At 37.1% G+C, this 18,528-nt stretch overlaps 1 protein-coding gene across 1 annotated transcript in view; it reads left to right on the top strand.

Moving 5' to 3' along the window:
- PRUNE2 (prune homolog 2 with BCH domain) overlaps window positions 1-18,528 on the top strand; it is a 146,914-nt gene that overhangs the window by 70,312 nt on the left and 58,074 nt on the right. Inside the window, exons 7-8 of the mRNA XM_075020057.1 lie at window positions 10,444-10,602; window positions 11,591-18,101. Coding sequence (XP_074876158.1) covers window positions 10,444-10,602; window positions 11,591-18,101 — 6,670 coding nt within the window. The remainder of the gene's footprint in view (window positions 1-10,443; window positions 10,603-11,590; window positions 18,102-18,528) is intronic.

Below are 18,528 nucleotides of genomic sequence, written 5' to 3'. Positions count from 1 at the left end.
GACTGCTTTAGCTGCAAGTTTTTGTTCCATCCGAAAGATTTTTGCTGTTTTTACAGCCTATTTTAGCATTAAAATGTTGGTATTTTGTTATTAAGTACAAGTCACACTGAATTATTTGTTCAGAGTGCCACACTGGAGAAAGAACTGCAGGTTTTCTTCTACTGCCTATACACAAATGAGTTTTCCCCCTCACCATAGTGGTGTTAAGGAACAGGGATGCTGGTGGAGGCATGGTGCAATGGAACCCTGCTAGGCCATATCCCAACAACATCAGGTGGAGTCATTCACTGGTCTCTTTGGGCTGCAATAGGAAGTCTGGCAGCACTTTTCTCTCCTTTACCACAGAGGGTACAGGGTTGGCTTCCGTTGTATCAAAAAAGGAGAAGAGAAAAAAAAAAAGCCTTCAGGACTAACTCAGCTACATTATTTCTAAATATGCTCTTGGCTGAAGACTGATGATTTATTAGCTTGAGTGAAAGGAATTTTCAAAGATTAGGAGGAAGTTATTTTCTGTTACAGACACAGAGGGTATGTGGGATATGTATAATATAGAAGGTATAACATATAATTTTTCAGACAGTCTGGCTGTGATGGTGTCCATTTACAACATTTCTAGCTTCTTGCTATTGAAAGTGTTTTTAATCGTACGTCCAGTCTTGCTGTCTCCAAACAAAAGAAGTGTTCCTGAAAGTAGGAGAGAAAGCAATGTTTCCTCACTCTATAGTGACAGCAACTAAAGAGATAGAGCACTTTTTGCCAGACAAAACTACATGTTTATGGGAAAATGGCAATAGTATACTGTTGCCATTGTTACCATGAAGCAAATCTCCATTTCCAATTTAAACTGCAAGCATTACAAGTGCACATAAGAATAGCTCACCATCCTGCCTTGGCATTTTGTTTTTTTCCTTGATTATATCTTCAGGAAGAATTAACATTTTGATACAACATTTGTTCATGGATTTGCAGTGGTTAAATCAATAGTTAATGAGGTTCGTCGTATAATTTGAGCTTGTAGTTTGTTTATGCTAGACCAACTTTATCCATACTCCAAACAAATTATCTCTTATAATCACCAGCCTGAAGATAAATCTCTAAATGTTTTTCTGATGATAGTGCTGTGGTTGGCAGGTGTTAGAAGTGCCTCCCAGGGACAAAGATTGAAGATGGGCTTGTTCTCACAAATCCTTCAGGCGAGGTTGTTTAGCTTTCTATCCTGTCATCTGCAGAGGAGCCTTGTATGGTGCCCTGCTAATGAAATCTAATAGGCAAAGGTCATATATCTTTATGAAGAAAAATGCAAAGCTGGTGAGTGATAAATGTGCTCCACGGGGTTCAATGGACGATGCTTAGTGATAAAATCCATGTTTAAACAGTGTTTCAAACGGCTTGGCATTATCTCTGTTTTTTGTGCCTTAACTACTTTTTATAACAATTCTCATTAGTAGTGATGGGATTAGATAAATACAAAAATAGTTGAATATGCATGCAAAGTTGTCTAATTAAAGAAATAGGTGGGGACTTTAAGTGGGTAATTATTTTTCAGTATTCATAGCATAATGAATAAGATGGCTCACATGAAAGTACATGGCAGTATTGTATTTAAATTTGAAAGCTCTATTGACTAGCAGTAGAAGCACACGAGCTAGTGTGAAGATTTAGGTAGACTCTAGCATCAGTTGTAAATCAAAAATACCTTTGTCAAATGTCAAAATAAAAAAATTAAAAAAAGAAAAGGAATGGAAACAAAACATGCTGCCATAAAATTGCAGATAGAACTTCCAAAGAATGCAAGTCAGTGCCTTTAAGAAATTGCTAATCTGAAGTTAGAAGGAATTAAATAAACCAGATATTGTTGAATCACTGCTGTTTTTTGAGAAGTTACCAGTTCATTTGCTATAGTTATACTGCTGAGATAAGAGACAGTTCAATAAATCAACTCAGGCTTGATGGATTCTACAAACCATTGCAATGAGTGCGTGGAAGAGGAAAGAAATCTCTTAGTATTCCCTCTTTGACAAAAGGGTATGCAAAGAGCCTGAATGGATGAACGGTTGATTAATTTTGCCAGAAATTTTCTTGACAGCCAGAAATGTGTTTTTGTGTTGCCATGTTTGCATGGGAGTTATTTTGTAAGGTATGAATTATTACATATAAACTTACACCTGAGACTTAGCTGGCTAAAATAGACAGCTCCTGGTCAATATGTATAAGGTTGTGATGTTTCTTATGTTTTAATTCATCACTCTGGCAAGTCAGCCTTTTGCTTGTTATCACTTGCTAATCAGTCAACAGTGAAATCAAATATTGTATGTGATTAAATGAACCTTGTAACTGAAGTGGTAGGTTGTGTCTTTTTCAGTATTTTTTAGTTGATTTACAAGCTATGGAAAAATCAGATGGAAGTTCCTAACCTAGAGTCAGAAAGCAGAATAATATAAGGGAGAATAAAAAAGTGTATCATATGCTGTGTCCACATGGCCTATTGATTAGTAAGACACAAAAATAGTGTTTATTTTTCTCATCTAAGTTTCTGAGGTAACTAATGTATTAGATTGTGTATACTATACTGTACATTAGTATGGAGATTTTTCCTTTTCATTTTGTACAAATTTTGTGCATATTTTGTACAGGTGATATTTGCTTATAAATGTGGTGCATAAGCAGGTCCCTGGATTCATTTACTTTTAGGCTTTGGATACTCATAGCTGTGATTTCAAAATAAGTAGACTTTCCTTTCCATGCAGATCACTCCAGAAAAATATCTACATACTTACTTCAGCCTTTAAAATGACCTGGAGGGAGTACATTTTAACATAGTGCCAGTATGTTTCTCTGTAGTTCCCTATTTGCAGCAAAAGTCATACTGTTAGGATTGCAAGTTTTCTAGTTTGTCCTGTTAATTATTTTACAGAGGCAGAGTTTTAAAGACACTCTTGAAAAAGGAGGTGACATTTAAGCCTTTAAACTTGAAAATCACATCTATACGTTTTGCTGTATTTTGTGTTTTTAACTCCAAACTACTTATCCTTCAACTGCCAAAAATGCTGGAAAGTGGCAGCTTTATCAGTCACGAATTTCTTATTGCAGAAGACAACCATTAACAATGAGATCAATTACAAACACTTTGAATTTCTTCCCTTGAAGATGGAAATAAATAAGTGCTTTTGCTTTTATCTCACTGGACTAGATGTTGTACATCCCTTCTTTGATTCCTGTGCTGCTGCAGAACATTTTTTCTTCTAGATTTGGTGGTCACAGCCATCTAATATTACCATGTTGTTCCAGTGCACACCACAACAGTATGCGCACCATTACCTATGTTTGTTTATGTCTTCAGGCTATGCGCTTCATGTTTATCTCATGCAGTAGCGGCAGTACCTTAACAGGACTTTTCATCTCCAGCCCTCCCCATCTATGACATTCTTTGAGTCTACGCGCACAGACCCCACCGACGCCGGGGAGCATTTTCGGCTGTTGTATTTCAGGCAGTTAGTTGTACACCTCAGTGGCAGGGTAGGCTGCCTTGCTTAGGGATAAGAATTTGTGTTCCTTCAGGTGAGTGGCAATGATGGCCACTAAAGGCAGGTATTCCTGCCGGAGGAAGAATTTCTAAGCCAAGTGGGCCATTATGGTATGCTTATGTTACATGGATAACATAATGTCTCTTAAGATACATGGAGACCCTGTACCCCAGCTGCTAAATTCCATGCTGTCTCAGCTAGCTCTGAATATGTGGAATAATGGAAGTGAAGTTTGGCTGTTTACCTGGGCAACCTTCTTTTTTTTTTTTTTTCCTTTTTTTTTTAATTTTATGAATGAATCTAGAGTTCCCAGTCTTTCCTGGAAGTCATGTGCTGTGCTAAATACATATAAAACATAGATATCTTTGTAAGTTCTAGTTAAACACAGATTAAAATGGACAAGCCTGTATTTGAATACACAGAATTTTTACTTGTATGAAGTACAAGTGAAACTTCTTTAGCTGTAATCTCAATTCATAAAGAGTGGATCATTGTTAAGACACACTATCATAAAACGTACCAGTGCTGTTGAAAAGGTACTGTTTCCAGTGTGAAACTGGCTAAATACACTTTCATTGAAGAAAGCATGATAATTTCTTTTATTATAGATGAATCCTTCTTTCTTTGTTGCTTTTTTTTTTTTTTTTTTTTTTTTAGTTATTCTGCTTTTAATGAAAATACTAGACTGTAAAAACACAGCCGTCACCTATGGTAAGGGGAGTGAGATCAGTGCTAAACAGGCATTCATCACTTGATTCTATATGCAGTGTTTCACAATGCTATAGAATTTCCTGTTTAAATTTCCTTCTAGGTTAAACTTGGGATGCCTAAAGTTAAACGTAAGGTGTGACTGGGGTCTCTATAGAGCAGGGTAGCACAAGGTCTCAGGTGCCCATTCTCCTGCTCTTCAGTTTAGGACCTAATACCTATTTCTGTTTGGAAACTTTAGACAGCAACACAAAGAAAACAGAATTAACTGCTATTTTTGTTCTTTTCAGAAGACTCATAAGTATTGGTACACCAGAGCTGCTGTTTGGTAGATTGAAACGCGCAACAGAAAAATGCAATCTTTCCTTACAGAAAAGATGGGGAATTTTTTATAGAGTGTTTTCACCAGTGGTGTTGATATATAAAAGAGGTAAAATAGTGAATATACTTGTCTGTGTTTCTGAAGACTTATAAACACCATTCTGTTTATATTGGTTTTTCCATTTTTAGTGACCTTACCTGAAAACTTTTATAAAAAATTGAGTCTTTTTCTGCTTTTTTGCCCTTTTTTTTTTTTTTTAAAGGAGGGGGCTTATAGTAATTAGCTGGATTTACAACAAATGGCACACAGACTGTTAGCTCTGCATGTGTGCTATAACATTGGTGTTTACCCTATTATATTGCAATTTAAGTATGTCATAAAGTTTTATCAGTGATCACATAGAAATAAACTGGAATGCAGAAGTGGTGACCATGAAATATGAAGAGAATACAGCATGAAGCAGTATGTATTGACTTCTGTATTGTGATAATTGCTTTGATTGTGAATATTGTAATGGGATGCAGTGATATTCCTCATTTATATTTTGTGATGGTTGGGTATTTTTAGCAAATGAGTTGTCAGCAGAAAGGCTTCATTAGACCCATCAGGGTATCTGCCCATGAATAACGAATCCCAAACTGTACTGACAGTTTCCTTGAGCCAAAATGATGGAGTACCTCTGACAAAAGCCATATTGTGCTCTCCATGTGAGGAGTGTGAAGAACAAAAGAGACAGTTTGTTCTTAATTTGGTCAGGTTAATATTGACACAGTTAGCTTAGAAGAATCAGAAGTATGTATAATGTACATTTACAGTGATCATTTGGGTAATTGGCTGTTGGCTTCGTGAATCAGAAAGTGTTGCTGGCAATGGAGAAGTTACATATTCTCTTTGGATATTTCTTGGAGGTTTTGGTTCTTTTAAAAGATCATCCGTGTTTGTAGTCATGTTAACTATTCAATTAAAAAAAAGAGATTCCTATAAGAAAATTGAATTTCAGAGAAAGAAGTTTCACAACAATATACAGCCTACATAAAATGGTATTTCTCAACAGAAATACATAATAACTGAACAGGTCATGTTCAAAAATCCTTCAAAAGTCTGGGGATTTCTTAAACCATCTCATTCTGTTTACCCGAATGATAAAAAAATATTTGTAATTTCAGAATGTTTGACATATTGTTATGTTGTAGCATTGTATAAACTATTTATATGTGTTAGACAGAACAAATACACAATTCTATTACAAATGCCAAGACACTAAATTTCTCAAGTATCCGTATTGCTGTTGACTATGCATAGTTAACAGCATTTGCAAAATATATTTGCTAGATTCTATTTATTTCAAGTATATTACATTTCAAGCATACTCAACAGTCCTTTTTTGTTGTTGTTATAGGTTACTTAGAAGGCATCATGACAGCTAATAATGTTTACATATGCTGTTTACCTGCTGTATGCTATGCAAATGTTAATTAATATTTAAGCCAGCACATGCTAATCAAGTAAGGAAGAGGAGTATAAAAATGAATAGCCGACTGACCTTTGTCATGGTTTGGCTGTATGTCAGTGTATTTCCTACCATACTAATTCATCAACAGTGTATTTTACAGTGCTTGTAATTAATTTGGGATATAGCAGCTTAACTGTTGAAATGATTAGCATTTTTTCATTTCTGAAGGGAATGTTTTATTTTCTGTTAGCATTTACAATGCATGCAACATTCTGGTTGTTTACTTAGGTTAGCAAATTTGTGGAAGAGTCCATATGTCTACCATATCTTTCACTATATAGTCTTTGGTAATTTATAAGAATTTCTTGTTTGCAACTGTCTTTATTTATTTGAAGGTTTGAATGCTTGTGAAGGGAGTGTCTCAATTGTGTTGTTGGTACTAGTTTAAAGGAGTAAAACTTACAGATGTCTGGGGAGAGGGATGGAATTAAACTAAGTTTTAGAAAAAATTATTACTTAAATTAATAATGTTTGTTAACATTAATAAAATTACTTTTGCTTATTTAAAATTTAATAATTAATTTTATGTTTTGATTAATAGTCCAGTCAACCAAAAAAATTTATGAAGTAGAATCATGATGCTGTAAGACATGTAATCTGATCTTGCTTTTATTCAATAGCTTAACAGCATTTTCCAGCAAGTTTACTCTTTGACCTATTCTTTTAACAAGGTCTGTTTGCCTTGTGTTTCATTTCTGGATGCACTTAGTGAAGCAAGAGCTTATGAGAAACATTTATTGTTGACTATTAAAATGACTGTTTATGGGAAGACTGAGTAACTTATGTTGTTAGTATTATTTGAATATTAATTATTGCTTAGTAATGGTAATTTGAGAAGCTTGTACCTTATTCCTTATGCCACAGAATGAATAGGGTCTTGGGTTTTATACCTTCGCTGAATAATGACTTTTTTGTCATAAAGTTTTCTCATTGACAGACTGTGGGGTAAAGTAATGCATGGGATGTGATCAGCAACATTTTGCTTGACTTGATCTGTGTTGTGACATGCCTTAATGACTTCTTCAGTATTATTGTTGATGGGATGTCACTGTAGAACATCTCTTGCCCTATTGCACTTTTAAATCCTCAAATAATTTGCGTGTTTTCTTTCAGTGTGGTGTATGGTGCTGGCACAGCTAAGCCCATTCCCATGCTGCTCTGAGCAGTCTCTCATCAGCCGATAGTGTTTTGCACCACGTAGTGCTGGTCCATTACAATCCCAGTAAGAAAAGCATGCAAACTCTGTGAAGTACTTTTTAAAATGCTGTTTATTAGTGCTAACGTTAAAAGGAGAAAGCTATAGATAATCCTACAACCCTTTAGGTGGTGGGAACCCTTGAGGCGTGTAGCACTGAATAAGCCTCCAATTTGTGCACAGCATTCTGGGGACACCCTGTTCATAGAAGAAATTTCCACCTTTTGGTCATTTTAGCTGTTGTAGGATTTTCTTACAAGGAAACACCTCCGTTCCTCATTTCTACTGTCAACCAGAAAGGAGGTTCATATGAGAACTCATTGCTGCACTTTTAGAGGAAGGCAAGGACACACAGGTAATGTAATTGCTAGTACCGAGTTGATGCTGCCTGCTGGCTTCTCTGGTACAGTTAGGCGGCCAAGTTCATTCTGTGCCCAAGGAATATGTGTAGCACAGCACAGCCCAAAGGCCAAGCACAGAGAAGAAAACATGTAGTATATAGCTGATCTCCTTCTGCAGTTCGTACCCTGTGGAGTGGGACAGGGACAGGTAGCCTGCTTAGAGTTAATCTTTGTGCTTCTCTCGGTCATCAATGTGCTGAGAACCTCAAGAAGAAAAAATACACACTCTGAATAGTAGTAAGTCTGAGACCATGGAAGAAGTGGGAGAACCTCAAGCAGCTGGATCAGGTAGTTATGTAGGTAGTACAATCCATTATTGTTTATATTAATGTGGCCCAGTGTGGAGCTCTCCAGTCCAGTTGCTCCCCCAGGGATACATACTTGGCAACTTTCCTGCTCAGAGCAGCAGGCTGCTGGATCACCTGCTGCTATATCAGTTCCTCAGTGTTGCTCTTGATCATATGACGTAAGTTAGCAAAAAAGGGGGCACAAGGCAAATTCAGATTTTAGCGCCATCAGGGCCTTTACCGTGGCCATCTGCATCTTTAGTTCCTGCTCTGACTGGTAGAACTGACCTTTCATTGTATGGCATTTGGTGCCACTCCCTTGCTGTGGTAACCATTCCCACCAGCAAAGAGCTGCTAGCATGTGAACGTTTTATCTTCTTCTGTTCTATTCATAGTCTTGCTCTATGATGCCCTAGTGGTCCTTGGCCTTAAACTGTAGAAATATACCTCCGATTACCCAGTATGCACACAGACTCTCCAGTTGGCCATGGTTCTGATTGGGAATTTTCCATATAGGTGAGTTAAGAGGTTCCTTCCTCAAAATACTGCAGAAAGCAGGATTTTCAGCACTCCCCAACCTACCACTTTGTGCGTGCCAAATGCAAGCTGAGATGGTGGCAGATATTATCTCAGTGAATTTCATGAGGCTTCCAGTTCAGTCACATGATTTTTAACAGAAAATTTCTAATTCCTTGCATTTTCAGCTGATACAAGCAATATGAAAGATAAAGCATCATGAGGCTTGAAGGCTGCACATGTTTTAGAATCATCATTTATTTACCTTATGTACAGCCATAAAACACCTTGCAGACTAGATCCTTGATTGATCCGTGTCCTTCCCTGTGACTTCCTGATCGTCTTGAATTGGCTGTGAGTGGGTAACTGATATAAGGAATTATCAGGGATTTTCAGATGGTTCTGAATCTGCTCTGGTTCAAATTTTTTTTTCAAATAGAATTTAATTATTCCAACTGCAGTTAGGAATGGGATAACTGAAGTAACTTTTCCATGCTTAAGCACATTTTGGTACTTTTTCTAATACATTTAATACTTGAGTCTTCAGAAAATGTTACAGGTTTGGACATTGAAACCTTATTTGCCATAATTCCTCACCATAACCCCCTATTCAGATTTCATATCTGAATGTCCACCAGGAAACTGACAGCTGACTTTTGTTTGTTCATTACTCTGTCTGAATTTAACATAAAACTTATTTTTAGGTGCTATGCGAACATCAAACTGGAACTTTGTTTCTAATCTCAAAAAAGAATCTGCTTCCAAAGCATTTGACAAACAGATTTTTTTCATTTAAGTTTAACTTACAGGGAGTGATACCCATTTTGTGGACACATTTGAGTCGATTAATAAATAGTATTTGTATGTATGTAACCAAAACAGCAGTTTATTAGGTAGGAGACAGATGCAGGGGAATAACATGCCAATCTGCATATACAGTTGTGTTGTGTTCATGATGAACTGCTGTTTATTTAGGGCCAGCTTAGCTTGGCAGCATCAGAAGAATTATTAGCTAGATGATGGCAAAAATTATCTCAAATACAAATAGCAGAAACATAAAGGAGAAAATAAAATTCCTTTGTTCACTGGCAGTTATCAGAACTGAGGACTGAAGAAAGACATTTATACTCTGTGCATTATGTCCCTGGGTAGAAAGAGGGTTGTATGTTTTATGTTGCAAAATCTAGGCAATTCAACATTGGGCTAGTCCAAATATAAATGAGAATAGGAATGACAAATGCAATGTTTACCTCCTGTGTGTTTGGTGTGGGATGTATGTGAAAATAAGTATTTTTTTGACACAAAGAGATTTTAAAACTAGTTTGCCTTAATCTGATCTTATTTGGGGTGTTATTGTTTTGAAGACTTGCACAGAATTCAAAGCGCAGGAATAAAGGAACCTAAAGGAATAATCTGTGGTAAAATTGTATACAATCATGTAACATCATAATGGATACATATAAAGGGCTGGATACATATAAAGGGCTGGATACATATTAAGTTAGCACACACAATTTCCTTTTGAGTGCCTGATTTTGCACCTCAATACTATTATTTTAACATCTATTATTTTAAATGAAATATTGACATGACAAATTTCATAAAATGTTTTTATTTTTCTATCAAAAAAGGGGTTTTATTCAAGAAACAGCAGTAGCCCAATACTTATAAACAACCTTGCAAAAGCAAGTAGCAGGAACAAGTAAGAATTCTGTTTCAGCAGCTGCTTGAAGAAGGCAAAACCTACATTTAGTGTTTTAGTGTTCTTCAGAAATAAAAGTCCATTATTGTGTTGTGAGACTGGTTCTTGATTTTTTTTTTTTTTGAAGCATATAGCTGTTTTGACAAATGGAATGGAATTCTGATGCCAGTTACACTGATGCTTATTAACACTTCTGGCTATTTTCACCACAGATTTGGATGGAAAGAGCAAGGAAAAGAAGCTGATATTTCTTTTAATTTCTTACCAAATTTCAGGACTGCGTGTTACACAGGAGTCTCATTGGTGATCTGAAAGCATTCATAGATAAATATGGGTTTGATGTACTTGTCGTTTTGGCCAACTGTTTGACGGATGAGAAGCAAACAAAACGACAAATAGCGGTATACTCGGAAAACTTAGAGCTAGGCAATCAAGTAAGTACCTGGAAAAAGAATCAAATAATATCTTTCCTGGAAAGAAAATGTTTTTTTAAAGTAGTATATACCAAAGTGTTGAATAATGAAGTGGAGTCAAAAAGTAGCAACAGTTGGCTGGCAACTGAGCAGCTATTTGAAATGGCTGTATTATTTATATGATGCAAGATGAAAGATTGTGATATTTATAATTGTTTCAGACCAGCCTAATAGGAAAAGTGTACAGTTACAGAAAGAGACAAGATTTTTCAGTTTAAATAAAACAGTGATTTTTTTTTTATTATTTTTTTTTTTACTAATTTTGGCTTGGTTTTGTTGTGATGTACACAAATGAGTCTTTGAGGGATGAGCAAACACATTGTAAATGGTAATGAACAGAACTCATCTATGTGTGTGTAATCGCTAAAGAATTTAAGCTCTGAAATGAAGCCAAATTATTACTAGAATGTTCATTTATCCAAAGCCAGGTGCTGTCCATTCTTTTTACTATAATTGTCCCCAAATAGGAGAAACCTTCTCAATGGCAACTTTCTGAAACTTTTTCTCAGTCTTAAAAACTTCTGATTTTAGGGGCAGGTGGCTAAATGACTCTGTTGCTTTCGAAGTCAATATAAATGTATTTATTTTATTAATCTAATGATCACATTCTAAAGATACTTTTCTCGTGAACCCTTATGTATTTTACTCAGATTTCTCAAGGCAACAACTAAACATTTATTTGGATTTTTTTTTACTAATGAAAAGTGATCTTGAAAGTCAAATGATACTATTTCAAGTAAATATTCTGACCAATTTTATAATACACATTATGGCTTGATCTTCTATTTTAATAGTTCATCTAGATCATCATAAGGCTGTTACAGCGAAATGGCCAAGAAATAGATTAATAGGAATAGATAGGTATGGCTGTGTTACACAGTGAATTAGTCAATATGTGCCCTTATGCCCATGATTGCAATGGCTTTTGAAACATCCTATTTTTCAACAGATCTGCTGTGAATTAGAAGAATGTCAGAATCCTTGTTTGGAGCTGGATCCTGTAGAATGTGGATGTGACCAAATTCTCATTTATCATCAAGAAAATTCTTTGGTGACCTGTGATCAAATTTTTCTTCTTGTTAAGGAAGTTATAAATAGAAGACAACCAGAAATGGTGTCAAACAGTAGAACTTCTTCAACTGAAGCTGTTGCTGGAAGTGCTCCACTTTCACAAGGATCTTCTGGTATTATGGAGTTATATGGTTCTGATGTAGAACCACAGCCCAGTTCTGCCAATATTATAGAAAATCCTCAAGATCTAAATGGAGCTGTGCAAGCCCACGTTGATGTTAATGTAGACCTTGTGAGTCCAGACAGTGGACTGGCTACCATTAGAAGCAGCCGGTCTTCCAAGGAGAGTTCTGTTTTCCTTAGTGATGATAGCCCTGTTGCAGAAGGTGCTGCTACCTATCACAGTCTTCTGCCTGGCTTTGATTCCTATAGCCCTATTCCTGAAGGAGCAATAGCTGAAGAACAAAAACCTCAGTCTAGAGACAGTACTGATAACTTTGACCTTTTCAATTTTGATCTAGCACCTGTGGTTGCAGCTCCATCCGAGTCATCTTCTCGTTCTGTTGATTGTTCCCCAGCAGATGACTATTTCCTCAATAGTGATTCATCAGAAGGACAACAACTCACTGTGCATAAAGAACTTGATGAGGCAAACCTGCTAGAAAATGATACAGCTAATTATTCAGCTGACTTACTTGTGACAACAAAAGAGGAAGACAATTCAGCCGAATTTGATGAGAATCCAGGAGAAATGTGTGAGAAAACTTCAAGTTTGATTGATGTAGTTGAAGGTGATTCTTCTTCACCAGAAATGTTGAAATCCACTGATTCAAGAATTCCACCAACTCCTATGAACAGTCTTGTAGAAACTTCACCATTAGATAATGGGCAGCCTTTATTTTTCCCACAAGATGTCATAAAAAAAATTAATGAAATTGATGGTACAGATTATTCTCAGTCTCGTGTTAGATATGGAAGCTGGTGGGATGGCTTTGACTTAGAGTCCAAAAATGCTGATACGTGGAGTTCAAGTGAGCAGGAATCTGTATTTCAGAGCCCTGTCTTATGGAAAGATGGTAAAGAAAGTCCCTTGCTACGAGGACATATTGATAGAAGAGCCTCAGATTCTGTGTTCCTCCAAAAACAGCCAAAGCAAAAGGAATATGTGAGAGCAGGTCTGTGGGATAATCAGTTTAAACAAGATAATTGGAACCATGAGAATCAAGAGAAAAACAGTGAACATTTGCATTTGCAAACTGCTTCTTTAGAGGAGACAAAGCAAGAACCGGAGAGCTTTACTGACCCGTGGGAGGTCAGTCAGCCAACATCTATGATGTCAGATGCATGGTGTAGTGGTGAAGGGAAAGGTAGTCAGCTAGCTGGAGACTCTTACGAAGTCTGGACTAAGTTTGATGCAGGAGATATTGCTAGATCCTCAGAAAATGTATGGAACATGCCCAAACTGGATAGAGAAAAAAAATCAGTGAATATTCCTGAGGAATGGGCCATACCAAAAACTAGTTTGTCAGATTCTTCAGAAATCACAGCAGACAATGAGACTGAAAATCCACCTGTTCAGGTACCTCCAGAAGCCTGGGATAAAGAAAGGTATTATTCAGTAGAAGAATATGGAAAATCTGAAAATACAAATTCTGTTTTCAACAATATGCAAAATAATTCAAAGCTGCAAACAGAGGAAAAAACTGTATTTGGTGACTCTAAACATAGACCAAAACAATTTGAAAATATAGAGACCTGGAATATGTATGATAAAAACATCAGGAAAGAAGTAACAGAAGTAGTGGTGCCATGGGAGGATACCTTCTTGTATAAACACTCAGATCTTAGTTCATCAAATATAGGTGAAGATTTAGTTGTTTCTCCACCAGACACCAATTATTCAACATCTGATTCCTATATATCGCCTACATATGTGGAAGAAGAAAGAGAAGATGAGGACAAAGATTTTGATGAAGAAACAGTTACTGATAAATTGATAAACCCAAATTTGACTGACCCAAAAGTACTTGAGAAAGCAAATAAGGAACCATTATCTCCTAGAAGCATGCCTTTTTCAAGCGCTGGAAACATAGACATCTGGAACACTCCCCTAAATAATGTCACCGAGTTACAAGAAAGAAATTCTGAAATTACTGCTCTTTCTGCCTCTGCTAAACCTAATCAATATTTTTCAACTGAGATACATACCAGTGAAAATAATTTTTCTATATCTGAAAACAGAAGAATAACACCAGTATACAATCGAACAGTGAATGACTTATCACCACCACAGAATGAATTAAATACTAGGCAGAGTGCAGCTGAAATTGTAGAAACAGTGAGCAGTGTTCCTGTAGATGACACAGACACATCTACACCAACTTCAGACACTGGGAATAGTGTGGATATGAAAATATGTGACTTAGGGAGTGAGATACTTAGTAAGAAGGCAGCACAAAAGACTGCTGATGTTGATGAAAAGCTGGATAGTCAGGAATCAATGCAGCAGCTGAACTCATGGAGTTTACAGAGTGAGCAGGGTTGTGACAAAGGCTGGGACAATGCCATTGTCATCTCACAGGAAGGAAAAGAGGAATATAAGAGAACAGATGAGACAAGTGGACAGCAAATGATTAGTGACATTTGTAATAAACCAGTGCAAGAGGACAGTGAATCTTCATGTACCGCAGATTCAGAAGAAAACAGGTCAACAACTGAAGTTCCCAGCTCCCCAGAAAAAATGAGGAGTAGTGTTAGTTTGGAAGTGTTAGTCACAGAGAATGTGTCCTTTTCCAATCAAAGTAATCCAGTTTGTCAGGAAGAGAGAAAAGACTTGTCGCAGAATAACGTAGAATCTTCTTCAAGTGCTTCTGAGGAAGGCAGAAATTATGAATGTTTTGATGACTCCAGACCACAAAATTACAATTACAGTGAAACATCACAGCTGCTTTCTGAGAAAGCTGAAAAGGAGACTGCAGTGATAGAGGATGCAACAAGTCCTGAGATGGAAAGTATCTCTGAAAGTTCTGATAAGGGTAGTGATAATCCTGAAAACAATTCTAAAATGCCCAGAAGCTCAGGCATCTGGAATGAATCTGGAAAGAATAGTTGTCGCCTAGCCACATCAATTCCTTTCATGAATGAACCGCAAGAAGTGCTGGGAGAAATGAAAGAAGACTTAGATGAAGTGGTTCCTAACCATCCAGACATTTGTAATTCTGAGTTAGTATCTTTCAAAAATAGCTCAGAACTGAACAGGACTCATGAAAAGTCTTTCATAGATGATTTTAAGAAGAGTTCTTCTTCTGGATATGTCAGTGTTCCTGACATTACAGATATGTCTGTGATGGAAAATTCATTTTCACATGAAATAGGTTCTGGGAGAAATGAAAACTCTGAAAGTTTAGAACCTGCACATAATCTTTGTGGAGAGCCATGTGTAATGCTTAATGACAGTTTTCATCAAACTACTTGGAATTCACAGCCATGTGAAGATTTGCAGTCTCCTGGAACAAGTCCTGAGGCAAGTGAAGTCCTTGAAATGGCAAACACCACAAGTAGCCTTTCAAAGGATATACAGATCAAAAGTTTTTTGGAAGAAGATAATATGTGGAGTGATTCAATGAATGATTATGCACACTCAAGTGGAACAAGTCCTGATTTAAGTGATGCATCTGTGAATGTGTGGGGAGACCTTCCAGTTGCCAGTCATCACAAAAGAAGTAGGGATATGTGGGATATTAAAAATAACAAAAATCTTGAAGATGCCTATAAAAGGAATGAATTTGGGAATGAATGTGAAGAAGGACTTGAAACAAGCACTGAACAGAACAAAGTTCCTAAAAGCTTAGATTTTTGGAATGCCCATGTGGATGATGATACTGTATCTTCTTTATCAAGTCCTGACATAAATGAGGATTCAGAGAATTCAGAGGTGTGTCCAGAAGTGATTCATGAAGATTCCACATATGAAAACAAACAGCACAAAACATCTGAAATTGGAGAGGATTATGCTCAATCCAAGGCAACAAGTCCTGAAGCAAGTGAAGGTAATTTAGATGCAAAAACTAAGGTGGGAGAGGAGGTCCAGGTAGGCATCTTCAATGAAAATCATGAAACAATTAAAGCTAGTAAAGTAGGGCAGGAGGACTTTACTATAATGGAGCATAATGAGACTTCTGAATATTTAGGTCACTGGGAAGCACTTCAGAAAAAAGGTCAGGCGAGCATTTTCAGTGACAAAACAGGTAGCAGTGAAGACTCATATTTGTATCAAATGAATGAAGATACTACACTGACTTTTGCTGTTGGTGATAAAGAAGAGTATTCTTCAAAAGCTGTAGATATGTGGAGTATGTCATTGGAAGCTGATTTAAGAACTGATCCACAATCCACAGTAGGAACATTCGGTTTTCCAGATGACAGTTCAGAATGGTGGAATTCACAACCTTGTGAAGGAAAGCAATTTGAACATCAGTATTCTGTTTCAAGTCACTCTGCAACAAACCAGTTAACAAATAGTAAGAAGGACTCCTGGGCATCACCTTCACAAGATGAAGAACGAACAGAAGCACATTGCGCTAATGCAAGTAATGATGGAAATCAGCCTCCCCGCCTGTACTGTGATGAAAAAGAAAATGAAAGGCTAGTACATCCTATGAATATTCCTGATAGTCAAATAAATCAAGACACTGCACAGTTCAAACAACTTGATCCTTTCATACTGGATAAAGAAGAAAGGGGCTTGAAAGAGCAGTTGTTTCCTACAGATGAGGAAAATCAACTGACTCCACAGAATCCTTTTTCAGATGAGGAAAGAGGTATGCCAAATGCATCGGTTCAAGAAATCACTGTACTGGATCTACCAAAAGACAATGAGGGAAATGCAAGTCTCATTCCTCAAGAACAACAGCAAGACACCTGTGAAAGATCAGAAATGCACAACTCCCTGCCAAGTGCTTTCACTCTAGAAGATTTATCTTTTGAAATGACAGAGAAGTCAAGTCCAGGGTGGAGTATATTAGTTCCCCAAATCCCAGATATTTTACAGGATAACACCCAAGAAAGTAATCAGCTGTTTTCAGTGGAACCTGACCTGTGGACTAATGCTGAGCAGATTGTCACTTTGAAATCAGATCGTGAAAATCCCGATATATTAAGTCACTGTGACCAGGACAATAGTTCAGAGACATCAAGCAGTCCTGATGTATGCCAGGAGTATGAAGCTAAGCATGCCTTTACCCCACCTTCTCAGATTGGGGTGGAGCCTGAAGACAAAGGTAGTCAGCAGATTCACACATGGTCAAATATGAAAAAAGAGGCAAATTTTGATTCAAAGTGTCAGTTACTAATGCAGAAGGTAGAGACACAGTCTGAAACTGGTAGCCCTCAGGACTATGAACAGGGAAAGATCAATGAATACTATCAGCTAATCTGTTCTAATACTCAGGAGCCTCCTGAATTTGCAATTTTGGAAGAATATGCTGTAGAAAATAAACTTGTTACTGACTCAACTGAGTCCGCTGAAATTACCAATGAAGTTTTAGAAGTGACGTCCTTAGGTCTGAAAGACACGTTCTATGAAGATTTTACTCGTGCAAGCCATCAAGGATCACCAGCTGATGAAGCTCAAATAGCGACCTCCCAAAGGCATTTGGTTCCCGTGGATTTCACTTTACTTGATAGGGCAGAACAAAGCTTAAAAGAAATCAGTGCCTTGGCTGAAGTTGGAAAATATTCTGATATTGACCATACAGCAATAACTGGTGATGAGCTAGACGTGTTAGAAGAATGTGTGGATGAATCTGAGACAGGTGTAGAACGTAACATCAGGAATACATCAGTGACTAATGTCCCGGCAAGCACATGTGGTGGAATGAACGTACTGGCAGTAGTAGTCAATGAAGCAGCAGAAGAGGAATCAAAGGATAAACAGATATTCTTTCCCAAATCCTTTCTGCCTGGTGGTAATGAAGGCCATGAATCTAATTCAAATAATCAACTGGTTGATGACATAGCAAAAGAATCTGAAGATGTAATTGAAAATTATGTTCCTGTGTTTAAGGAAACACCCACTGACCAATCACCAGTGGTGTGTACTCCACCATCCTGTGTATCTTTTGATGCTGAACCCTCTGGCAGCAGAGAGTGTGCAAAAGATGACCTCTTGTTACAGCAGCCATTTTGTGACAGTGTTTCTTTGGAAAAACCCTTACCACTGCCAACTGCTTTGGAAGGTGCAGAAGACATCCTAATGACCAAAGACAACAGCATTAAAGATCAGGTGTCTGAAACATCCACAGAGTGCCTTCAGGAAAATCACACATCAGTATCTTCACTCACCGAGTCTGAAATAACTCTAGGAGCTTCTGAGATTTTGACAGGAAAATCTGAAGCAGAAACAACTGATCTCGACTCACCGCCAGGTGGAGATAAAAGATCACCTGATGGTAAGAAAACCTGCTTCCCAGAGCAAGTTCATAGGACAAAGAAAGAAGGAAATGTCTGGAGTATTACTGCTAAATGATGAGGCTTTGTGTATTTTGAAGTTTGTAGGTCTCCCTGATGTACAAAATTCTATATTTTGGGAAGACCTCTAGCGTCACCCTTCTAGACAGATCTAAAGCTTTTAAGCATTGAAGTAGGAACATTATTTTTGTTGTTTGTACAGGGCCTAGCATATGGGAGACTGAATCATTTGTCCTTTAGGAATGATTGCAGTGTTAATGTATAATCTTTAACAATAATGATGATGATGACGTTATAAAATTCAAGTACACATTAACAGAGCAAAGCAAACTGAGAAGAGCTTTATCTCACTGTACTGATTTAAAGAAATCATAGTGACTAAGTAATTCAAAAACTAAAAGGAGTTTC

Source organism: Buteo buteo, chromosome Z (assembly GCF_964188355.1).
Source record: "Buteo buteo chromosome Z, bButBut1.hap1.1, whole genome shotgun sequence".
Lineage (NCBI taxonomy): Eukaryota > Metazoa > Chordata > Aves > Accipitriformes > Accipitridae > Buteo > Buteo buteo.
Note: the sequence above shows the minus strand (reverse complement) of the source record. Positions and strands in the feature narration are given on the sequence as shown.